Source organism: Crinia signifera, chromosome 4 (genome assembly GCF_055691185.1).
Source record: "Crinia signifera chromosome 4, ASM5569118v1, whole genome shotgun sequence".
Lineage (NCBI taxonomy): Eukaryota > Metazoa > Chordata > Amphibia > Anura > Myobatrachidae > Crinia > Crinia signifera.
Genome location: NC_139220.1, coordinates 6,236,305 through 6,263,561, shown reverse-complemented (window position 1 = coordinate 6,263,561; position 27,257 = coordinate 6,236,305). Strand labels below are relative to the sequence as shown.

The window sequence follows — 27,257 nt, the reverse complement described above, 5'->3', positions numbered from 1 at the left end:
ACTGCCCCCCCACTATCCCTATAACCCCACTTACTGCCCCCTCACACCAGTAACTGCCCCCTCACCACACTAATTTCCCTTCCACACTAAGTCTGCCCTCACGTCACTAACCATTATTGTCCCTTACCCCGCTAACTCCCCATTACCACTCTCAATCTGCCCCTTACCCTGCTTATTGCCCGGTTACCACACAAAATGCCCCATCACACTGCTATTTGTCCCATCAACCCTCCTCACCCACTAACTGCTCCTCAGCACTGCCAACATTGCGCATCTTCTACCCTCCTGCCCCACTGACTGCGCATCATCTACCCTCCTGCCCCACTGACTGCGCATCATCTACCCTCCTGCCCCACTGACTGCACATCATCTACCCTCCTGCCCCACTGACTGCACATCTACCCTCCTGCCCCACTGACTGCACATCATCTACCCTCCTGCCCCACTGACTGCACATCATCTACCCTCCTGCCTCACTGACTGCGCATCATCTACCCGCCTGCCCCACTGACTGCGCATCATCTACCCTCCTGCCCCACTGACTGCACATGATCTACCCTCCTGCCCCACTGACTGCACATCTACCCTCCTGCCCCACTGACTGCACATCATCTACCCTCCTGCCCCACTGACTGCACATCATCTACCCTCCTGCCCCACTGACTGCGCATCATCTACCCTCCTGCCCCACTGACTGCACATCATCTACCCTCCTGCCCCACTGACTGCACATCTACCCTCCTGCCCCACTGACTGCACATCATCTACCCTCCTGCCCCACTGACTGCACATCACCTACCCTCCTGCCCCACTGACTGCACATCATCTACCCTCCTGCCCCACTGACTGCACATCCTCTACCCTCCTGCCCCACTGACTGCACATCATCTACCCTCCTGCCCCACTGACTGCACATCATCTACCCTCCTGCCCCACTGACTGCACATCCTCTACCCTCCTGCCCCCCTGACTGCACATCATCTCCCCTCCTGCCCCACTGACTGCACATCATCTACCCTCCTGCCCCACTGACTGCACATCATCTACCCTCCTGCCCCCCTGACTGCGCATCATCTACCCTCCTGCCCCCCTGACTGCGCATCATCTCCCCTCCTGCCCCCCTGACTGCGCATCATCTCCCCTCCTGCCCCACTGACTGCGCATCATCTACCCTACTGCCCCACTGACTACGCATCATCTCCCCTCCTGCCCCACTGACTACACATCCTCTACCCTCCTGCCCCACTGACTGCACATCATCTACCCTCCTGCCCCACTGACTGCACATCATCTCCCCTCCTGCCCCACTGACTGCACATCATCTACCCTCCTGCCCCACTGACTGCACATCATCTACCCTCCTGCCCCACTGACTGCACATCATCTACCCTCCTGCCTCACTGACTGCACATCTACCCTCCTGCCCCACTGACTGCACATCATCTACCCTCCTGCCCCACTGACTGCACATCATCTGCCCTCTTGCCCCCCTGACTGACAGTGGGTGACACATGTTGCTATGCTACTTTTGTACGTTTCTGGGACCACCATGGGCAGAACACTATCCCTAATAGATTTACTCATGGATACTAAATCATGCAAATATTTCGATGACACCCCTCCCCCCCTCCCCCCCCCCCCCCCCCCACACAAAAAAAAGTGTAGACCATTTTTGTGTCATCATTTTGCAATTCTCAAAGTTTTGTACCTGCCAACCTAATACATATCGACCATATCGTGTCAGCCCATTGGCATCATGTGGACAAAACATGGATCTCAGACAAAACATTCTGGATTTCTCAGCTATGTATAGTGTCGCCATCTACCTGTTCTGGGATAGACACTCTTGCACCCTCTGATGTGTTACAGGGGTACTGCACACTCTTGCGCCCTCTGATGTGTTACAGGGCTACTGCACACTCTTGCGCCCTCTGATGTGTTACAGGGGTACTGCACACTCTGGTGCCCTCTGATGTGTTACAGGGCTACAGCACACTCTTGCACCCTCTGATATATTACAGGAGTACTGCACACTCTGATGCCCTGTGATGTGTTACAGGGGTACTGCACACTCTGGTGCCCTCTGATGTGTTACAGGGCTACAGCACACTCTTGCACCCTCTGATGTGTTACAGGAGTACTGCACACTCTGGTGCCCTCTGATGTGTTACAGGAGTACTGCACACTCTGGTGCCCTCTGATGTGTTACAGGAGTACTGCACACTCTGATGCCCTGTGATGTGTTACAGGGGTACTGCACACTCTGGGGCCCTCTGATGTTTTACAGGGGTACTGCACAATCTGGCGATAACTGCCATTAGTGGGGATGCGTGGCATTGGCTGGGATAAGTGGCGTTGCTGGGATAAATGGCATTAGCTGGGATATGTGGTATTAGTGGGGATGTGTGGCATTAGCTGGGATAGCTGCCGTAAGCATGGATGCGTGTTGTTCGCTGGGATGTGTGGCATTAGTTGGGATGTGTGGTGTTTGTGACATTAGCTTGGATAGCTGGGATAGCTGCCGTTAGCGGAGATGCGTGGTGTTGGCTGGGATGTGTGGCGTTAGTGGGTATGTGTGGCATTCGCTGGGATGGCTGGGATAGCTGCCGTTAGCAGGGATGCGTGGCATTAGCTGGGATGAGTGGCGTTAGTGGGTATGTGGCATTCGCTGGGATAGCTGCCGTTAGCAGGGATGCATGGCATTAGCTGGGATGTGTGGCATTAGAGGGGATGTGTGGCATTAGTGGGGATGTGTGGTAATAGTGATGGGGGGTTGTGTGGTATTAGCGGGGATGTGGGGCATTAGCAGGGATATCTGGCATTAGCGGGTATAGATGCCATTAGTGGGGATGTGTGGCATTAGTGGGGATGTCTGGCATTAGAGGGGATGTGTGGCGTTAGTGGATATGTGTGGCATTCGCTGGGATGGCTGGGATGTGTGGCATTAGAGGGGATGTGTGGCATTAGTGGGGATGTGTGGTAATCGTGATGGAAGGTTGTGTATTATTATCGGGGATGTTTGGCATTAGTGAGGATGTGGGGCATTAGCGGGGATAGCTGGCATTAGAGGGGATGTGTGGCATTAGCGGGTATAGATGCCATTAGTGGGGATATGTGGCATTAGCAGGGATATCTGGCATTAGTGGGGATGTGTGGTAATAGTGATGGGGGGATGAGTGGCATTAGCAGGGATACCTGGCATTAGAAGGGATACCTGGCATTAGAGGGGATACCTGGCATTAACAGTTATAGATGACATTAGTGGGGATGTGTGGCATTAGTGGGGGGGTGTGGCATTAGCGGGGTTAGCTGGCATTAGCGGGGATGTGTGGCATTAGAGGGTCTGTGCAGCAATAGTGGGATGTGCGGCATTAGAGGGGATAGCTGGCATTATATCGGATGTGGCATTAATGTGGATGTGTGGCATTAGCGGGGATGTGTGGCATTAGCTGGGAATGCAGGGATAGCTGGCATTAGAGGGGATGTGTGGCATTTGAGGCTGACATAGCAGGCATTAGAGGGGTTGTGTGGCATTAGCGGGGATGTGTGGCATTAGAGGGTCTGTGCAGCAATAGTGGGATGTGCGGCATTAGAGGGGATAGCTGGCATTAGAGGGTATGTGTGGCATTAGCAGGGATAGCTGGCATTATATCGGATGTGGCATTAATGTGGATGTGTGGCATTAATGTGGATGGGTGGCATTAGCGGGGATGGGTGGCATTAGCTGGGAATGCAGGGATAGCTGGCATTAGAGGGGATGTTTGGCATTAGAGGCTGGGATAGCAGGAATTAGAAGGGGTTGTGTGGCATTAGCGGGGATGTGTGACATTAGAGGCTGACATAGCAGGCATTAGAGGGGTTGTGTGGCATTAGCGGGGATGTCTGCCCCTTATATCCAGGTGCAGGTAGCCGCCATTCCAGCAGCGGAGAGTTGTAGTGACACATTCCGTCAGAGGAAACGATGGCTATTTGTGGCACTTTGTGCGCTGTTTGGTGCTATCACTATTACATGAAGGCTGGGGGCTGTGTATCATTAACCCCTTTGCTGCCAGTCCCCTGACGTAACCAATGCCGCCTGGTGTAATCCCCGCACCCCCTTTCCCGCTGTGCGAGGTTTCCGTCACTTGTTTTTCACTGAATTATTATTTTTAATGTTTCTGAGTAAAAACACAATTTGGCAGCTCTGGGAAGAGGACCGGCTGTTTCCTGCCTACACCCTGCGAGTCTTCGGGGGGGTGTGCGAGCGCAGAGCACGGGGGAGGGCACTGCTCCCAACTGGGACATGTGGCCCACACACATTGGGTACATGGTGGAAGTGAGAACAAGCATGGAGCACATTTGCAGCACACGGAGGGCAGAAATGACAGGATGATTAGATTATTCATTGATATTGGTCCTTCTCCATTCCCCTGTTATCTGCCGATCTCAGTGCCTGGTGCTGACTGACACAATACTGTATATGTGCTGTGTATCATAGTGACTGCTTCCACGTCATACTGTATATGTGCTGTGTATCATAGTGACTGCTTCCACGTCATACTGTATATGTGCTGTGTATCATAGTGACCGCTTCCACGTCATACGGTATATGTGCTGTGTATCATAGTGACGGCTTCCACGTCATACTGTATATGTGCTGTATATCATAGTGACGGCTTCCACATCATACGGTATATGTGCTGTATATCATAGTCACGGCTTCCACATTATACGGTATATGTGCTGTGTATCATAGTGACTGCTTCCACATCATACGGTATATGTGCTGTATATCATAGTGACTGCTTCCATGTTATACTGTATATGTGCTGTGTATCATAGTGATGGCTTCCACGTTATACGGTATATGTGCTGTATATCATAGTGACTGCTTCCACGTCATACGGTATATGTGCTGTGTATCATAGTGACTGCTTCCACATTATACGGTATATGTGCTGTATATCATAGTCACGGCTTCCACATTATACGGTATATGTGCTGTATATCATCGTGACTGCTTCCACGTCATATGGTATATGTGCTGTATATCATAGTGACGGCTTCCACGTTATACGGTATATATGCTGTATATCATAGTGACAGCTTCCACATTATACGGTATATGTGCTGTATATCATAGTGACTGCTTCCACGTTATACGGTATATGTGCTGTATATCATAGTGACGGCTTCCACATTATACGGTATATGTGCTGTGTATCATAGTGACTGCTTCCACGTCATACGGTATATGTGCTATGTATCATAGTGACTGCTTCCACGTTATACGGTATATGTGCTGTATATCATAGTGACTGCTTCCACGTTATACGGTATATGTGCTGTATATCATAGTGACTGCTTCCACATTATACGGTATATGTGCTGTGTATCATAGTGACTGCTTCCACGTCATACGGTATATGTGCTGTGTATCATAGTGACAGCTTCCATGTTACACGGTATATGTGCTGTATATCATAGTGACGGCTTCCACATTATACGGTATATGTGCTGTATATCATAGTGACGGCTTCCACGTCATACGGTATATGTGCTGTATATCATAGTGACTGCTTCCATGTTATACGGTATATGTGCTGTATATCATAGTGACAGCTTCCTCGTTATACTGTATATGTGCTGTATATCATAGTGACAGCTTCCATGTTATACTGTATATGTGCTGTGTATCATAGTGACTGCTTCCACGTTATACTGTATATGTGCTGTATCTCATAGTGACTGCTTCCACGTTATACGGTATATGTGCTGTATTCATAGTGACAGCTTCCACGTTATACTTTTTATATCTGTATATCATAGTGACAGCTTCCACGTTATACTGTATATGTGCTGTATTCATAGTGACAGCTTCCAAGTTATACTGTATACAGTATGTGCTGTATTCATAGTGACAGTTTCCACATTATACTGTATATGTGCTGTGTGACAGCTTCCACGTTATACTGTATATGTGCTGTATATCATAGTGGCAGCTTCCATGTTATACTGTATATTTGCTGTATTCATAGTGACAGCTTCCACATTATACTGTATATGTGCTGTGTATCAGTGGCAGCTTCCACTTTATACCCTATATGTACTGTGTATCATAGTGACAGCTTCCACGTTATACTTTATATATGCTGTATTCATAGTGACAGCTTCCACGTTATACGGTATATGTGCTATATTTATAATGACAGGTTCCACTTTATACTGTATATGTGCTGTATTTATAGTGGCAGCTTCCACGTTATACTGTATATATGCTGTATATCATAGTGACAGCTTCCACGTTATACGGTATATGTGCTGTATATCATAGTGACAGCTTCCATGTCATACGGTATATGTGCTGTATATCATAGTGACTGCTTCCACGTTATACGGTATATGTGCTGTATATCATAGTGGCAGCTTCCACGTTATACTGTATATATGCTGTGTATCATAGTGACTGCTTCCACGTTATAGAGTATATGTACTGTATATCATAGTGGCAGCTTCCACATTATACTGTATACAGTATGTGCTGTATTCATAGTGACAGCTTCCACGTTAGACTGTATGTGTGTTGTATTCATAGTGACAGCTTCCACATTATACAGTATACTGTATGTGCTGTGTGACAGCTTCCATGTTATACTGTATATATGTGCTGTGTATCATAGTGGAAGCTTCCACTTTATACCCTATATGTACTTTGTATCATAGTGACAGCTTCCACGTTATACTTTATATGTGCTGTATTCATAGTGACAGGTTCCACTTTATACTGTATATGTGCTGTATTTATAGTGACAGCTTCCACGTTATACTGTATATGTGCTGTATTTATAGTGACAGCTTCCACAGTATACTGTATATTTGCTGTATATCACAGTGGCAGTGTCCACGTTATACGGTATATGTGCTGTATTCATAGTGACAGCTTCCACGTTATACTTTTTATATCTGTATATCATAGTGACTGCTTCCACGTTATACTGTATATGTGCTGTATATCATAGTGGCAGCTTCCATGTTATACTGTATATATGCTGTGTATCATAGTGGCAGCTTCCACGTTATAGAGCATATGTGCTGTATATCATAGTGACAGCTTCCACGTTATACTGTATATGTTCTGTATTCATAGTGACAGCTTCCACGGTATACTTTTTATATCTGTATATCATAGTGACAGCTTCCACGTTATATGGTATATGTGCTGTATTCATAGTGACAGCTTCCACGTTATACTGTATATATGCTGTGTATCATAGTGGCAGCTTCCACGTTATAGAGCATATGTGCTGTATATCATAGTGGCAGCTTCCACATTATACATTATTTGTGCTTTATTCATAGTGACTTCTTCCATGTTATACGGTATATGTGCTGTATATCATAGTTGCAGCTTTCACAATATACTGTATGTGCTGTATTTATAGTGACAGGCTCCACTTTATACTGTATATGTGCTATATATCATAGTGACCGCTTCCACATTGTACTGTATATGTGCTTTATTCATAATTACAGCTTCCACGTTATACTGTATATGTGCTGTATTCATAGTGACAGCTTCCATGTTATACTGTATATGTGCTGTGTATCACAGTGGCAGCTTCCACGTTATACTGTATATGTGCTGTGTATCATAGTGACTGCTTCCACGTTATACTGTATATGTGCTGTATTCATAGTGACAGCTTCCATGTTATACAGTGTATGTGCTGTGTATCACAGTGGCAGCTTCCACGTTATACTGTATATGTGCTGTGTATCATAGTGACTGCTTCCACATTATACTGAAGATATGCTGTATTCATAGTGACAGGTTCCACTTTATACTGTATATGTGCTGTATTCATAATGACAGCTTAAATGTTATACTGTATATGTGCTGTATTTATAGTGGCAGCTTCCATGTTTTACTGTATATATGCTGTATATAATAGTGACAGCTTCCACGTTATACGGTATATGTGCTGTATATCATATTGACAGCTTCTATGTCATACGGTATATGTGCTGTATATCATAGTGACAGCTTCCACGTTATACTGTATATATGCTGTGTATCATAGTGGCAGCTTCCACGTTATAGAGTATATGTGCTGTATATCATAGTGGCAGCTTCCACGTTATACTGTATACAGTATGTGCTGTATTCATAGTGACAGCTTCCACGTTAGACTGTATGTGTGTTGTATTCATAGTGACAGCTTCCACATTATACAGTATACTGTATGTGCTGTGTGACAGCTTCCATGTTATACTGTATATATGTGCTGTGTATCATAGTGGAAGCTTCCACTTTATACCCTATATGTACTTTGTATCATAGTGACAGCTTCCACGTTATACTTTATATGTGCTGTATTCATAGTGACAGGTTCCACTTTATACTGTATATGTGCTGTATTTATAGTGACAGCTTCCACGTTATACTGTATATGTGCTGTATTTATAGTGACAGCTTCCACAGTATACTGTATATTTGCTGTATATCACAGTGGCAGTGTCCACGTTATACGGTATATGTGCTGTATTCATAGTGACAGCTTCCACGTTATACTTTTTATATCTGTATATCATAGTGACTGCTTCCACGTTATACTGTATATGTGCTGTATATCATAGTGGCAGCTTCCATGTTATACTGTATATATGCTGTGTATCATAGTGGCAGCTTCCACGTTATAGAGCATATGTGCTGTATATCATAGTGACAGCTTCCACGTTATACTGTATATGTTCTGTATTCATAGTGACAGCTTCCACGGTATACTTTTTATATCTGTATATCATAGTGACAGCTTCCACGTTATATGGTATATGTGCTGTATTCATAGTGACAGCTTCCACGTTATACTGTATATATGCTGTGTATCATAGTGGCAGCTTCCACGTTATAGAGCATATGTGCTGTATATCATAGTGGCAGCTTCCACATTATACATTATTTGTGCTTTATTCATAGTGACTTCTTCCATGTTATACGGTATATGTGCTGTATATCATAGTTGCAGCTTTCACAATATACTGTATGTGCTGTATTTATAGTGACAGGCTCCACTTTATACTGTATATGTGCTATATATCATAGTGACCGCTTCCACATTGTACTGTATATGTGCTTTATTCATAATTACAGCTTCCACGTTATACTGTATATGTGCTGTATTCATAGTGACAGCTTCCATGTTATACTGTATATGTGCTGTGTATCACAGTGGCAGCTTCCACGTTATACTGTATATGTGCTGTGTATCATAGTGACTGCTTCCACGTTATACTGTATATGTGCTGTATTCATAGTGACAGCTTCCATGTTATACAGTGTATGTGCTGTGTATCACAGTGGCAGCTTCCACGTTATACTGTATATGTGCTGTGTATCATAGTGACTGCTTCCACATTATACTGAAGATATGCTGTATTCATAGTGACAGGTTCCACTTTATACTGTATATGTGCTGTATTCATAATGACAGCTTAAATGTTATACTGTATATGTGCTGTATTTATAGTGGCAGCTTCCATGTTTTACTGTATATATGCTGTATATAATAGTGACAGCTTCCACGTTATACGGTATATGTGCTGTATATCATATTGACAGCTTCTATGTCATACGGTATATGTGCTGTATATCATAGTGACAGCTTCCACGTTATACTGTATATATGCTGTGTATCATAGTGGCAGATTCCACGTTATAGAGTATATGTGCTGTATATCATAGTGGCATCTTCCACGTTATACTGTATATAGTATGTGCTTTATTCATAGTGACAGCTTCCACGTTATACTGTATATGTGTTGTATTCATAGTAACAGCTTCCTCATTATACAGTATACTGTATGTGCTGTGTGACGGCTTCCACGTTATACTGTATATGTGCTGTGTATCATAGTGGCAGCTTCCACTTTATACCCTATATGTTCTTTGTATCATAGTGACAGCTTCCACGTTATACTGTATATGTGCTGTATTCATAGTGACAGCTTCCACGTTATACTTTATATGTGCTGTATTTATAGTGACAGCTTCCACATTGTACTGTATATTTGCTGTATATCACAGTGGCAGCTTCCACGTTATACTGTATATGTGCTGTGTGACAGCTTCCACGTTACACGGTATTGGTGCTGTATATCATAGTGACAGCTTCCACGTCATAATGTATATGTGCTGTATTCATAGTGACAGCTTCCACGTTATACTGTATATATGCTGTGTCTCATAGTGGCAGCTTCCACAGTTTAGAGTATATGTGATGTATATCATAGTGGCAGCTTCCACGTTATACTGTATACAGTATGTGCTGTATACATAGTGACAGCTTCCATGTTATACTGTATATGTGCTGTATTCGTAGTTTCAGATTCCACGTTATACAGTATATGTGCTGTGTGACAGCTTCCACGCTATACTGTGTATGTGCTGTGTATCATAGTGGCAGCTTCCACTTTATACCCTATATATACTTTGTATCATAGTGACAGCTTCCACGTTATATGGTATATGTGCTGTATTCATAGTGACAGCTTCCACATTATACTGTATATGTGCTGTATTCATAGTGACAGCTTCCACGTTATACTGTATATGTGCTGTGTATCATAGTTGCAGCTTCAATTTTATACTGTATATGTGCTGTATATCATAGTGGGAGCCTCCACGTTATACTGTATATGTGCTGTATTCATAGTGACAGCTTCCACGTTATACTGTATATGTGCTGTGTATCATAGTTGCAGCTTCAATTTTATACTGTATATGTGCTGTATATCATAGTGGGAGCCTCCACGTTATACTGTACATGTGCTGTATATCATAGTGGCAGCTTTCACGTTATACGGTAAATGTGCTGTATATCATAGTGGCAGCTTCCACGTTATACTGTATATGTGCTGTATATCATAGTGGCAGCTTCCACGTTATACTGTACATGTGCTGTATATCATAGTGGCAATTTCCACGTTATACTGTATATGTGCTGTATATCATAGTGGGAGCCTCCACATTATACTGTACATGTGCTGTATATCATAGTGGCAGCTTCCACATTATACTGTACATGTGCTGTATATCATAGTGGCAGCTTCCACGTTATACTGTACATGTGCTGTATATCATAGTGGCAGCTTTCACGTTATACGGTATATGTGCTGTATATCATAGTGGCAGCCTCCACGTTATACTGTATATGTGCTGTATATCATAGTGGCAGCTTTCACGTTATACGGTATATGTGCTGTATATCATAGTGTCAGCCTCCACGTTATACTGTATATGTGCTGTATATCATAGTGGCAGCTTCCACATTATACTGTATATGTGCTGTATATCATAGTGGCAGCTTTCACGTTATACGGTATATGTGCTGTATATCATAGTGGCAGCCTCCACGTTATACTGTATATGTGCTGTATATCATAGTGGCAGCTTCCACATTATACTGTACATGTGCTGTATATCATAGTGGCAGCTTTCACGTTATACGGTATATGTGCTGTATATCATAGTGGCAGCTTTCACGTTATACGGTATATGTGCTGTATTTCATAGTGGCAGCATCCACGTTATACTGTATATGTGCTGTATATCATAGTGGCAGCCTCCACAATATAATGTATATGTGCTGTATATCATAGTGGCAGCCTCCACGTTATACTGTATATGTGCTGTATATCATAGTGGCAGCCTCCACGTTATACTGTATATGTGCTGTATATCATAGTGGCAGCTTTCACGTTATACGGTATTGCCACATTAGTCTGCCTTGTGATGTCATCAGTGGCCCCCTAGATACAGTTTTATTTGGCATGGTACAATGTTGCATTGAGGTGTTCGGGGTACCAGGGGATGGCACTATACAGGTAAACTGGTATTTCAGGTTCCACGCCAAATGTTGCACCTAAACAAAGTAGGAATAGGTCATGTACCTTGCGGTCTCCATAGTAACGTTTTGGGCTGACCAATATGAAACACTCATACTGTATGTATACATGGAGCTTCAACAGGGAAGGATGACCCCGATCCTGGGGGCCCCATAGCAGTATGCACTCTGCAGCCTTTGCCTGGGACCTTGGAACCAGAGTGTTTCCCAATAGAGGGACATTTGCTTTCGAGAACCATTAGACCAGGCATGTCCAATCTATGGCCCTCCAGCTGTGGTGAAACTACACATCCCAGCATGCCTTGCCATAGTTTTAGTATTCCCTAATAGCATAACTGAGACAAGGCATGATGGGACTTGTAGTTTCACCACAGCTGGCCTGCATTAGACTCTTCATCTCTGGTTGGGTCACTCCTGGGGGACAATGTTCTTTGCGGCATTATGTCTGCTCCCGGGTGCGCAGCTTTGCGCCGCGTGGGGCTCAGTGATTTCATTCACCATGAACAATGTTATCGAGCCACCGGGCTGCTCACTGTCTCATGTAAAAGTTAGATGGGACACAATGACTATCCAGGGGTGTCCTCTGCACCAGGGAGGGTGTCCTCTGCCCCCGGGATGGTGTCCGCACCCCCCAGCTTCTTCCCACGCATGTATTTGGTTACTCAGTCCAGGTATTATGTAATGTCATCAGCCAGCATGTTGACACAGATGAAATGTTTTCATGCTCAGAATGTCAATAAACCAATGGGACCCTCACCTTCATTCTGCTTTGCCGGCACAGCAGATGTTGACCTGTTCCATGTTGTTATTTTAACAATGTTGTTATCATTAGCGACCTTCTGGTATCGACATCACTGTCGACATTTGAATGTTATTATTGTGAATCCCAGTATATTAGATTGGTTGGTCCTCGGTTCCTCACAGGCAGAGTCAATGACATTATTGCTCCGGATTTCCTGCTGTGATTGGCTAGAAGGGGGCTGTGATTGGCTAGAAGGGCGCTGTGATTGGCTAGAAGGGCGCTGTGATTGGCTAGAAGGGCACTGTGATTGGCTAGAAGTGTGCTGTGATTGGCTAGAAGGGTGCTGTGATTGGCTAGAAGGGCGCTGTGATTGGCTAGAAGGGCGCTGTGATTGGCTAGAAGTGTGCTGTGATTGGCTAGATGGGTGCTGTGATTGGCTAGAAGGGCACTGTGATTGGCTAGAAGGGCGCTGTGATTGGCTAGAAGCGTGCTGTGATTGGCTAGAAGGGCTGTGATTGGCTAGAAGGGCGCTGTGATTGGCTAGAAGGGCGCTGTGATTGGCTAGAAGCGTGCTGTGATTGGCTAGAAGGGCGCTGTGATTGGCTAGAAGGGCGCTGTGATTGGCTAGAAGGGCACTGTGATTGGCTCGAAGGGCGCTGTGATTGGCTCGAAGCATGCTGTGATTGGCTAGAAGGGTGCTGTGATTGGCTTGAAGGGTGCTGTGATTGGCTAGAAGGGCTGTGATTGGCTAGAAGCGTGCTGTGATTGGCTAGAAGGGAGCTGTGATTGGCTAGAAGGGCGCTGTGATTGGCTTGATTGGCTAGAAGGGGGCTGTGATTGGCTAGAAGGGCGCTGTGATTGGCTTGATTGGCTAGAAGGGGGCTGTGATTGGCTAGAAGGGCGCTGTGATTGGCTAGAAGGGGGCTGTGATTGGCTAGAAGGGCGCTGTGATTGGCTAGAAGGGGGCTGTGATTGGCTAGAAGGGCGCTGTGATTGGCTAGAAGGGCGCTGTGATTGGCTAGAAGGGCTGTGATTGGTTAGAAGGGTGCTGTGATTGGCTAGAAGGGCGCTGTGATTGGCTAGAAGGGTGCTGTGATTGGCTAGAAGGGCTGTGATTGGTTAGAAGGGTGCTGTGATTGGCTAGAAGGGCGCTGTGATTGGCTAGAAGGGTGCTGTGATTGGCTAGAAGGGTGCTGTGCTTGGCTAGAAGGGTGCTGTGCTTGGCTAGAAGGGTGCTGTGATTGGCTAGAAGGGCTGTGATTGGCTAGAAGGATGCTGCATTGGGCTCATGTTAGATTGAATTCATCTTGTTCCGATACGTGATACAGTCACATCCCAGAAACAGTAACAGTTCCCTCTTTTGCCTTCTTAGGGTGAAGCTCTGGGCTGATACATTTGGCAGCGAGATGTACGGGATCGTCACTAAGTACTCCGGCTCCCTCCTCTTACAGAAGGTAGGGGGACCCTCTGTCTGTAGTGCACCCCAGTGACTCTGTGTAGCGCTCCCCTTTCTGTACTGCACCCGCCAGATGTCAGTGTGACTTGCATGGTCATGTAGTGGAATGGAGTAGATGTATTGGGCATGATCATAGGCTGGAGTACAGAAAGGAGCAGTACAAGCTGTGTTGTGCTGCCCGGGGGGAGGAACACATTTATGTTGTCTGTATGCAGGGTAAATACTGGCTGCTTCTGCATGTAGCCCACACATGCTGGGCAGCCTTATTCTTGCACTGCAATGTAGCTCCGAGCTAGGACACATCCCTTCCACACCTAACTCTCTGCGCATGTTACATCTGCCCCTGCAGTGCAGCATGGTGTTACCCAGGTTCCCAGTTACTGGCTGCTTCTGCATGTAGCTAACACATTCTGTGCAGCTTTATTCTCACACTGCAATGTAGCTCCGAGCTAGGACACATCCCTTCCACACCTAACTCTCTGCACATGTTACATCTGCCCCCTGCAGTACAGCACGGTGTTACCCAGGTGCTCAGTTACTGGCTGCTTCTGCATGTAGCTAACACATTCTGTGCAGCTTTATTCTCACACTGCAATGTAGCTCTGAGCTAGGACACATCCCTTCCACACCTTACTCTCTATGCATGTCACATCTGCCCCCCTGCAGCGCAGCATGGTATTACCCAGGTGCTCAGTTACTGGCTGTTTCTGCATGTAGCCCACACATGCTGGGCAGCTTTATTCTCACACTGCAATGTAGCTCTGAGCTAGGACACGCCCCTCCCACACCTAACTCACTGCACCTGTTACAGCGCAGCACGTGTTACATCTGCCCCCTGCAGCGCAGCATGGTGTTACCCTGGTGCTCGGTTACTCCCTCTTTCTTGTCTCCTGTCTGTTGCTCTTCTGCACAGGGAGGGTGTAAGGAGCTGCACACTGCCCTATGCCGCAGATTATAGCTGCCTGAGCCCCAGCGTTTCTTGTAACCTATCAGTGGGGGTTATTCATATTTGTTCAGTCCTCCATGCATTTCCACGGAGGACCGATGTTGTGCGTCTGCGCAGGCGCGTCTCTGCGCAGGTGCAGGTGTAGGGTGCGTGCACCCACGGCAAACTTTCGTTCCACCGGGTACACGCTCCCATGGCGGCGTGAGGGGGGGCAGAGAAGGGCTGCCCCATTACCATATGGGAACGCCAGCATTTCATGGGCGTTCTCATGGTAATGAGGCGGTGACGCGGGTGCAGGGGGCTGGCAGCTGCCAGCCCATATCCGACCCAGCGTGCACGCATATGTAAGTGACTTAAAAGTCGAAAGATGTGGGCGATTACCCGAGGCAAAAAATCCATTCGCAGCCTGTGCGGGCGAACCTGCTCTGCGAGGGGGGGCGGGTGGGCGTTCATTCGCCGGGCCGGGTTTGGTGGACTCGCAAGGGTGCGAATCCACCAGAATAACCCCCAGCGTCTCCCAGACGTACATTACATGGCGGGCGCTGAGACGTGCTCCATATACACCCTGCTCCACTGATCGTGTGTCATCTCATTAACCAGAATAACCCCCAGCGTCTCCCAGACGTACATTACATGGCGGGCGCTGAGACATGCTCCATATACACCCTGTTACACTAATCGTGTGTCATCTCATTAACCAGAATAACCCCCAGCGTCTCCCAGACGTACATTACATGGCGGGCGCTGAGACGTGCTCCATATACACCCTGCTCCACTGATCGTGTGTCATCTCATTAACCAGAATAACCCCCAGCGTCTCCCAGACGTACATTACATGGCGGGCGCTGAGACGTGCTCCATATACACCCTGCTCCACTGATCGTGTGTCATCTCATTAACCAGAATAACCCCCAGCGTCTCCCAGACGTACATTACATGGCGGGCGCTGAGACGTGCTCCATATACCCTGCTCCACTGATCGTGTGTCATCTCATTAACCAGAATAACCCCCAGCGTCTCCCAGACGTACATTACATGGCGGGCGCTGAGACGTGCTCCATATACACCCTGCTCCGCTGATCGTGTGTCATCTCATTAACCAGAATAACCCCCAGCGCCCCCCAGATGTACATTACATGGCGGGCGCTGAGACGTGCTCCATATACACCCTGCTCCACTGATCGTGTGTCATCTCATTAACCAGAATAACCCCCAGCGTCTCCCAGACGTACATTACATGGCGGGCGTTGAGACGTGCTCCATATACACCCTGCTCCACTGATCGTGTGTCATCTCATTAACCAGAATAACCCCCAGCGTCTCCCAGACGTACATTACATGGCGGGCGCTGAGACGTGCTCCATATACACCCTGCTCCACTGATCGTGTGTCATCTCATTAACCAGAATAACCCCCAGCGTCTCCCAGACGTACATTACATGGCGGGCGCTGAGACGTGCTCCATATACACCCTGCTCCACTGATCGAGTGTCATCTCATTAACCAGAATAACCCCCAGCGTCTCCCAGACGTACATTACATGGCGGGCGCTGAGACGTGCTCCATATACACCCTGCTCCACTGATCGTGTGTCATCTCATTAACCAGAATAACCCCCAGCGTCTCCCAGACGTACATTACATGGCGGGCGCTGAGACGTGCTCCATATACACCCTGCTCCACTGATCGTGTGTCATCTCATTAACCAGAATAACCCCCAGCGTCTCCCAGACGTACATTACATGGCCGGCGCTGAGACGTGCTCCATATACCCTGCTCCACTGATCGTGTGTCATCTCATTAACCAGAATAACCCCCAGCGTCTCCCAGACGTACATTACATGGCGGGCGCTGAGACGTGCTCCATATACACCCTGCTCCACTGATCGTGTGTCATCTCATTAACCAGAATAACCCCCAGCGTCTCCCAGACGTACATTACATGGCGGGCGCTGAGACGTGCTCCATATACACCCTGCTCCACTGATCGTGTGTCATCTCATTAACCAGAATAACCCCCAGCGTCTCCCAGACGTACATTACATGGCGGGCGCTGAGACGTGCTCCATATACACCCTGCTCCACTGATCGTGTGTCATCTCATTAACCAGAATAACCCCCAGCGTCTCCCAGACGTACATTACATGGCGGGCGCTGAGACGTGCTCCATATACACCCTGCTCCGCTGATCGTGTGTCATCTCATTAACCAGAATAACCCCCAGCGTCTCCCAGACGTACATTACATGGCGGGCGCTGAGACGTGCTCCATATACACCCTGCTCCACTGATCGTGTGTCATCTCATTAACCAGAATAACCCCCAGCGTCTCCCAGACGTACATTACATGGCGGGCGCTGAGACGTGCTCCATATACACCCTGCTCCACTGATCGTGTGTCATCTCATTAACCAGAATAACCCCCAGCGTCTCCCAGACGTACATTACATGGCGGGCGCTGAGACGTGCTCCATATACACCCTGCTCCACTGATCGTGTGTCATCTCATTAAGTGGGTCATACGGCCTCTGTGAGGGCAGGCAGCCTGGCAGGATTAGGAATAGTCCGGGCCGGGATTAGATTGGTCGGCACGTGCTGCAATATGCAGAGTTACTGACACATGGGAGACCCGTCGTCATATGTGCCGCCTGTGCCCAGGACAGGGGGCGTCTATCTGGGCGAGAGGGTAATATTACCAGGGACATTACAGGGCAACTGCCGCCAGAATGCCGTCTATGTCCATCTGTGCTCCGATCTAGTACAGAGGTTCCCCGCACTCGCTCCTCCAGGTATTAGGGATATCCTTGCTTGTGTGCAGATGGTGTCATCAAACAGGCTGGGATGCTAATTGAAATCCCTAAAACCTGGACTGTTGGGGTGCACGGAGGATTGTGTTTGGGAACACAATCTGGAATATTTCTGGTCGTCCCCCCCCCCCCCCCTCAGACTTATTAACCCTTTAGGACCCCGACATGTCATTAATACATACGTTTTTTCTCCAAAAATCCTCCGCTTTGCTTCATTTCTGCCCAACACTAAAGTCTGTGCGCTTACCGCATGCTGCATGTCTGTGCGCTTACCGCATGCTGCATGTCTGTGCGCTTACTGCATGCTGCATGTCTGTGCGCTTACTGCATGCTGCATGTCTGTGCGCTTACTGCATGCTGCATGTCTGTGCGCTTACCGCATGCCGCATGTCTGTGCGCTTACTGCATGCTGCATGTCTGTGCGCTTACTGCATGCTGCATATCTGTGCACTTGCAGCATGCCGCATGTCTGTGCGCTTGCTGCATGTCTGTGCACTTACTGCATGTCTGTGCGCTTAACGCATGCCGCATGTCTGTGCACTTACTGCATGCTGCATGTCTGTGCGCTTACCGCATGCTGCATGTCTGTGCGCTTACCGCATGCCGCATGTCTGTGCGCTTGCTGCATGTCTGTGCACTTACCTCATGCCGCATGTCTGTGCGCTTAACGCATGCCGCATGTCTGTGCACTTACTGCATGCTGCATGTCTGTGCGCTTACCGCATGCTGCATGTCTGTGCGCTTACCGCATGCCGTATGTCTGCGCTCTTATTGCATGCTGCATGTCTGTGCGCTTACCGCATGCCTGTACGCTTACTGTATGCTGCATGTCTGTGCCCTTACCGCATGCCTGTTAGCTTACTGTATGCTGCATGTCTGTGCCCTTACCGCATGCCTGTTAGCTTACCGCATGCCGCATGTCTGTGTGCTTACCACATGCCGCATGCCTGTGCGCTTACCCATATAAACCGGTCCAGTTGCGCAGATGTAGGTGTGGGACATCCTGGTGAACTGCGTCTTATTGTATAAAGGTGGGCAGCAGCCATACTGCTAGAGGCACTTTATGCAAATCAGAGGGAGGAGTCTCAGCAGCGTGGTGACTAGAACGATGGCAGGCATATGTCCTATTTACATGAATATTATCTGTATCAGATCTGTCTGCACAAAGACTGCTCTGTTCTTGTGCTCATGTCCCTATTACATGGGGATTAATAGGACACTCGGGAAACCCATAATCTGACAGGCGGTGACTGTGCCCAGCGTTTCCCATAATCCTCTAGTACAGAAACGGCTGTCTGATGACTTATTACATGGTCTTTATATGTTATATGGAAATATAATGTATCAACTGCTAACGTTGTTTAATGACTATGGGGGCGATCCAGGTGGTCTTCAAAATATTTTTAGCGAAATTTTTGGGCCCAATTTTCCCACATAGGTCCCAATATATAAGACCTATGTATTTTGTGGAAAAACAGCTTGACGAGCGCCATCATCGCAGCAAATTGGATAACACAATCAGCTGTAATTAGCCATGCTAAATTCCTCCGGCTAATTGGACACTGGCCTTAATTTAATATTAGTAGAGGAGTTTTGTGATGAGGGATCAGGAGATGATGAGTCTCTGGGTGTGATACCATGTAGCGGTAGAGGAGGTATGATGGGGATCAGGAGATGATGAGTCTCTGGGTGTGATACCATGTAGCGGTAGAGGAGGTATATGATGGGGATCAGGAGATGATGAGTCTCTGAATGTGATACCATGTAGTGGTAGAGGAGTTATATGATGGGGATCAGGAGATGATGAGTCTCTGGTGTGATACCATGTAGCGGTAGAGGAGTTATATGATGGGGATCAGGAGATGATGAGTCTCTGGTGTAATACCATGTAGCGGTAGTGGAGTTATATGATGGGGATCAGGAGATGATGAGTCTCTGGTGTAATACCATGTAGCGGTAGAGGAGTTATATGATGGGGATCAGGAGATGATGAGTCTCTTGGTGTAATACCATGTAGTGGTAGTGGAGGTATATGATGGGGATCAGGAGATGATGAGTCTCTGGTGTAATACCATGTAGCGGTAGAGGAGGTATATGATGGGGATCAGGAGATGATGAGTCTCTAGATGTGATACCATGTAGCGGTAGAGGAGTTATATGATGGGGATCAGGAGATGATGAGTCTCTGGTGTGATAACATGTAGCGGTAGAGGAGTATATGATGGGGATAAGGCACTGATGAGTCTCTGGGTGTGATACCATGTAGCGGCAGAGGAGTTATGATGGGCATCAGGAGATGATGAGTCTCTGGGTGTGATACCATGTAGCGGTAGAGGATTTATGATGGGGATCAGGAGATGATGAGTCTCTGGGTGTGATACCATGTAGCGGTAGAGGAGGAATATGATGTGGATCAGGAGATGATGAGTCTCTGGGTGTGATACCATGTAGCGGTAGAGGAGGTATATGATGTGGATCAGGAGATGATGAGTCTCTGGGTGTGATACCATGTAGCGGTAGAGGAGGTATATGATGGGGATCAGGAGATGATGAGTCTCTGGGTGTGATACCATGTAGCGGTAGAGGAGGTATATGATGGGGATCAGGAGATGATGAGTCTCTGGGTGTGATACCATGTAGCGGTAGAGGAGGTATATGATGGGGATCAGTAGATGATGAGTCTCTGGGTGTGATACCATGTAGCGGTAGAGGAGGTATATGATGGGGATCAGGAGATGCTGAGTCTCTGGGTGTGATACCATGTAGCGGTAGAGGAGTATATGATGGGGATCAGGAGATGATGAGTCTCTGGTGTAATACCATGTAGCGGCAGAGGAGGTATATGATGGGGATCAGAAGATGATGAGTCTCTGGGTGTGATACCATGTAGTGGTAGAGGAGTATATGATGGGGATCAGGAGATGATGAGTCTCTGGTGTAATACCATGTAGCGGCAGAGGAGTTATATGATGGGGATCAGGAGATGATGAGTCTCTGGTGTAATACCATGTAGCGGCAGAGGAGTTATATGATGGGGATCAGGAGATGATGAGTCTCTGGATGTGATACCATGTAGTGGTACAGGAGTTATATGATGGGGATAAGGCAATGATGAGTCTCTGGGTGTGATACCATGTAGCGGTAGAAGAGGTATATGATGGGGATCAGGAGATGATGAGTCTCTGGATGTGATACCATATAGCGGTAGAGGAGTATACGATGGGGATAAGGCACTGATGAGTCTCTGGGTGTGATACCATGTAGCGGCAGAGGAGTTATATGATGGGGATCAGGAGATGATGAGTCTCTGGGTGTGATACCATGTAGCGGTAGAGGAGGTATATGATGGGGATCAGGAGATGATGAGTCTCTGGGTGTGATACCATGTAGCGGTAGAGGAGTATATGATGGGGATCAGGAGATGATGAGTCTCTGGGTGTGATACCATGTAGCGGTAGAGGAGTTATATGATGGGGATCAGGAGATAATGAGTCTCTGGGTGTGATACCATGTAGCGGTAGAGGAGTATATGATGGGGATCAGGAGATGATGAGTCTCTGGGTGTGATACCATGTAGCGGTAGAGGATTTATGATGGGGATCAGGAGATGATGAGTCTCTGGTGTAATACCACGTAGTGGTACAGGAGTTATATGATGGGGATCAGGAGATGATGAGTCTCTGGTGTAATACCATGTAGCGGCAGAGGAGTTATATGATGGGGATCAGGAGATGATGAGTCTCTGGGTGTGATACCATGTAGCGGTAGAGGAGTTATATGATGGGGATCAGGAGATGATGAGTCTCTATATGTGATACCATGTAGTGGTACAGGAGTTATATGATGGGGATAAGGCAATGATGAGTCTCTGGGTGTGATACCATGTAGCGGTAGAAGAGGTATATGATGGGGATCAGGAGATGATGAGTCTCTGGGTGTGATACCATGTAGCGGTAGAGGATTTATGATGGGGATCAGGAGATGATGAGTCTCTGGTGTAATACCATGTAGTGGTACAGGAGTTATATGATGGGGATCAGGAGATGATGAGTCTCTGGTGTAATACCATGTAGCGGCAGAGGAGTTATATGATGGGGATCAGGAGATGATGAGTCTCTGGGTGTGATACCATGTAGCGGTAGAGGAGTTATATGATGGGGATCAGGAGATGATGAGTCTCTGGATGTGATACCATGTAGTGGTACAGGAGTTATATGATGGGGATAAGGCAATGATGAGTCTCTGGGTGTGATACCATGTAGCGGTAGAAGAGGTATATGATGGGGATCAGGAGATGATGAGTCTCTGGATGTGATACCATATAGCGGTAGAGGAGTATACGATGGGGATAAGGCACTGATGAGTCTCTGGGTGTGATACCATGTAGCGGCAGAGGAGTTATATGATGGGGATAAGGCACTGATGAGTCTCTGGGTGTGATACCATGTAGCGGTAGAGGAGGTATATGATGGGGATAAGGCACTGATGAGTCTCTGGGTGTGATACCATGTAGCGGTAGAGGAGGTATATGATGGGGATCAGGAGATGATGAGTCTCTGGTGTGATACCATGTAGCGGTAGAGGAGGTATATGATGGGGATCAGGAGATGATGAGTCTCTGGGTGTGATACCATGTAGCGGTAGAAGAGGTATATGATGGGGATCAGGAGATGATGAGTCTCTGGGTGTGATACCATGTAGCGGTAGAGGAGTATACGATGGGGATAAGGCACTGATGAGTCTCTGGGTGTCATACCATGTAGCGGCAGAGGAGTTATATGATGGGGATAAGGCACTGATGAGTCTCTGGGTGTGATACCATGTAGCGGTAGAAGAGGTATATGATGGGGATCAGGAGATGATGAGTCTCTGGATGTGATACCATATAGCGGTAGAGGAGTTATGATGGGCATCAGGAGATGATGAGTCTCTGGGTGTGATACCATGTAGCGGTAGAGGATTTATGATGGGGATCAGGAGATGATGAGTCTCTGGGTGTGATACCATGTAGCGGTAGAGGAGGTATATGATGTGGATCAGGAGATGATGAGTCTCTGGGTGTGATACCATGTAGCGGTAGAGGAGGTATATGATGTGGATCAGGAGATGATGAGTCTCTGGGTGTGATACCATGTAGCGGTAGAGGAGGTATATGATGGGGATCAGGAGATGATGAGTCTCTGGGTGTGATACCATGTAGCGGTAGAGGAGGTATATGATGGGGATCAGGAGATGATGAGTCTCTGGGTGTGATACCATGTAGCGGTAGAGGAGGTATATGATGGGGATCAGTAGATGATGAGTCTCTGGGTGTGATACCATGTAGCGGTAGAGGAGGTATATGATGGGGATCAGGAGATGCTGAGTCTCTGGGTGTGATACCATGTAGCGGTAGAGGAGTATATGATGGGGATCAGGAGATGATGAGTCTCTGGTGTAATACCATGTAGCGGCAGAGGAGGTATATGATGGGGATCAGGAGATGATGAGTCTCTGGGTGTGATACCATGTAGTGGTAGAGGAGTATATAATGGGGATCAGGAGATGATGAGTCTCTGGTGTAATACCATGTAGCGGCAGAGGAGTTATATGATGGGGATCAGGAGATGATGAGTCTCTGGTGTAATACCATGTAGCGGCAGAGGAGGTATATGATGGGGATCAGGAGATGATGAGTCTCTGGATGTGATACCATGTAGTGGTACAGGAGTTATATGATGGGGATAAGGCAATGATGAGTCTCTTGGTGTGATACCATGTAGCGGTAGAAGAGGTATATGATGGGGATCAGGAGATGATGAGTCTCTGGGTGTGATACCATGTAGCGGTAGAGGAGTTATATGATGGGGATCAGGAGATGATGAGTCTCTGGGTTTGATACCATGTAGCGGCAGAGGAGTTATATGATGGGGATCAGGAGATGATGAGTCTCTGGGTGTGATACCATGTAGCGGTAGAGGAGTTATATGATGGGGATCAGGAGATGATGAGTCTCTGGGTGTGATACCATGTAGCGGTAGAGGAGGTATATGATGTGGATCAGGAGATGATGAGTCTCTGGGTGTGATACCATGTAGCGGTAGAGGAGGTATATGATGTGGATCAGGAGATGATGAGTCTCTGGGTGTGATACCATGTAGCGGTAGAGGAGGTATATGATGGGGATCAGGAGATGATGAGTCTCTGGGTGTGATACCATGTAGCGGTAGAGGAGGTATATGATGGGGATCAGGAGATGATGAGTCTCTGGGTGTGATACCATGTAGCGGTAGAGGAGGTATATGATGGGGATCAGTAGATGATGAGTCTCTGGGTGTGATACCATGTAGCGGTAGAGGAGGTATATGATGGGGATCAGGAGATGCTGAGTCTCTGGGTGTGATACCATGTAGCGGTAGAGGAGTATATGATGGGGATCAGGAGATGATGAGTCTCTGGTGTAATACCATGTAGCGGCAGAGGAGGTATATGATGGGGATCAGGAGATGATGAGTCTCTGGGTGTGATACCATGTAGTGGTAGAGGAGTATATAATGGGGATCAGGAGATGATGAGTCTCTTGGTGTGATACCATGTAGCGGTAGAGGAGGTATATGATGGGGATCAGGAGATGATGAGTCTCTGGGTGTGATACCATGTAGTGGTAGAGGAGTATATAATGGGGATCAGGAGATGATGAGTCTCTGGGTGTGATACCATGTAGCGGTAGAGGAGGTATATGATGGGGATCAGGAGATGATGAGTCTCTGGGTGTGATACCATGTAGCGGTAGAGGAGGTATATGATGGGGATCAGGAGATGATGAGTCTCTGGGTGTGATACCATGTAGCGGTAGAGGAGGTATATGATGGGGATCAGTAGATGATGAGTCTCTGGGTGTGATACCATGTAGCGGTAGAGGAGGTATATGATGGGGATCAGGAGATGCTGAGTCTCTGGGTGTGATACCATGTAGCGGTAGAGGAGTATATGATGGGGATCAGGAGATGATGAGTCTCTGGTGTAATACCATGTAGCGGCAGAGGAGGTATATGATGGGGATCAGGAGATGATGAGTCTCTGGATGTGATACCATGTAGTGGTACAGGAGTTATATGATGGGGATAAGGCAATGATGAGTCTCTTGGTGTGATACCATGTAGCGGTAGATGAGGTATATGATGGGGATCAGGAGATGATGAGTCTCTGGGTGTGATACCATGTAGCGGTAGAGGAGTTATATGATGGGGATCAGGAGATGATGAGTCTCTGGGTGTGATACCATGTAGCGGTAGAGGAGTTATATGATGGGGATCAGGAGATGTTGAGTCTCTGGATGTGATACCATGTAGCGGTAGAGGAGGTATATGATGGGGATCAGGACATGATTAATCTCTGGGTGTGATACCATGTAGCGGTAGAGGAGTTTTGTGATGAGGGATCAGGAGATGATGAGTCTCTGGGTGTGATACCATGTAGCGGCAGAGGAGGTATATGATGGGGATCAGGAGATGATGAGTCTCTGGGTGTGATACCATGTAGTGGTACAGGAGTTATATGATGTGGATCAGGAGATGATGAGTCTCTGGGTGTGATACCATGTAGCGGTAGAGGAGTTATATGATGGGGATCAGGAGATGATGAGTCTCTGGGTGTGATACCATGTAGCGGTAGAGGAGGTATAGGATGGGGATCAGGAGATGATGAGTCTCTGGGTGTGATACCATGTAGTGGTAGAGGAGTTATATGATGGGGATAAGGCACTGATGAGTCTCTGGGTGTGATACCATGTAGTGGTAGAGTAGTTATATGATGGGGATCAGGAGATGATGAGTCTCTGGGTGTGATACCATGTAGCGGTACAGGAGTTATATGATGGGGATCAGGAGATGATGAGTCTCTGGGTGTGATACCATGTAGCGGTAGAGGAGTTATATGATGGGGTTTAGGAGAGGATGAGACTCTGGGTGTGATACCATGTAGCGGCAGAGGAGTTATATGATGGGGATCAGGAGATGATGAGTCTCTGGGTGTGATACCATGTAGCGGTAGAGGAGTTATATGATGGGGATCAGGAGATGATGAGTCTCTGGGTGTGATACCATGTAGCGGCAGAGGAGTTTTGTGATGAGGGATAAGGAGATGATGAGTCTCTGGGTGTGATACCACGTAGCGGTAGAGGAGTTATATGATGGGGTTTAGGAGATGATGAGTCTCTGGGTGTGATACCATGTAGCGGTAGAGGAGTTATATGATGTGGATCAGGAGATGATGAGTCTCTGGGTGTGATACCATGTAGCGGCAGAGGAGTTATATGATGGGGATCAGGAGATGATGAGTCTCTGGGTGTGATACCATGTAGCGGTAGAGGAGTTATATGATGGGGATCAGGAGATGATGAGTCTCTGGGTGTGATACTATGTTGCGGTAGAGGAGTTATATGATGTGGATCAGGAGATGAGTCTCTGTGTGTGATACCATGTAGTGGTTCAGGAGTTACAGTATGATGATGATCAGGAGATGATGAGTCTCTGGGTGTGATACCATGTAGCGGCAGAGGAGTTAAATGATGGGGATCAGGCGATGATGAGTCTCTGGGTGTGATACCATGAAGCGGCAGAGGAGGTATATGATGGGGATCAGGAGATGATGAGTCTCTGGGTGTGATACCATGTAGCGGCAGAGGAGTTATATGATGTGGATCAGGAGATGATGAGTCTCTGGGTGTGATACCATGTAGCGGTACAGGAGTTATATGATGGGGATCAGGAGATGATGAGTGTCTGGGTGTGATACCATGTAGCGGTAGAGGAGTTATATGATGGGGATCAGGAGATGATGAGTGTCTGGGTGTGATACCATGTAGCTGTAGAGGAGTTATATGATGGGGATCAGGAGATGATGAGTCTCTGGGTGTGATACCATGTAGCGGTAGAGGAGTTATATGATGGGGATCAGGATATGATGAGTCTCTGGGTGTGATACCATGTAGCGGCAGATGAGTTATATGATGGGGATCAGGAGATGATGAGTCTCTGGGTGTGATACCATGTAGCGGTAGAGGATTTATGATGGGGATCAGGAGATGATGAGTTTCTGGGTGTGATACCATGTAGCGGTAGAGGAGGTATATGATGGGGATCAGGAGATGATGAGTCTCTGGGTGTGATACCATGTAGCGGCAGAGGAGTTATATGATGTGGATCAGGAGATGATGAGTCTCTGGGTGTGATACCATGTAGCGGTAGAGGAGGTATATGATGTGGATCAGGAGATGATGAGTCTCTGGGTGTGATACCATGTAGCGGTAGAGGAGTTATATGATGGGGATCAGGAGATGATGAGTCTCTGGGTGTGATACCATGTAGCGGCAGAGGAGTTATATGATGGGGATCAGGAGATGAGTCTCTGGGTGTGATACCATGTAGCGGTAGAGGATTTATGAT

General features: G+C 47.3%; 1 protein-coding gene across 1 annotated transcript in view; it reads left to right on the top strand.

Moving 5' to 3' along the window:
* The window catches only part of CACNA2D4 (calcium voltage-gated channel auxiliary subunit alpha2delta 4), a 207,866-nt gene that overhangs the window by 1,906 nt on the left and 178,703 nt on the right, over positions 1-27,257 (top strand). Inside the window, 1 exon segment of the mRNA XM_083180850.1 lies at positions 13,997-14,078. Coding sequence (XP_083036976.1) covers positions 13,997-14,078 — 82 coding nt within the window.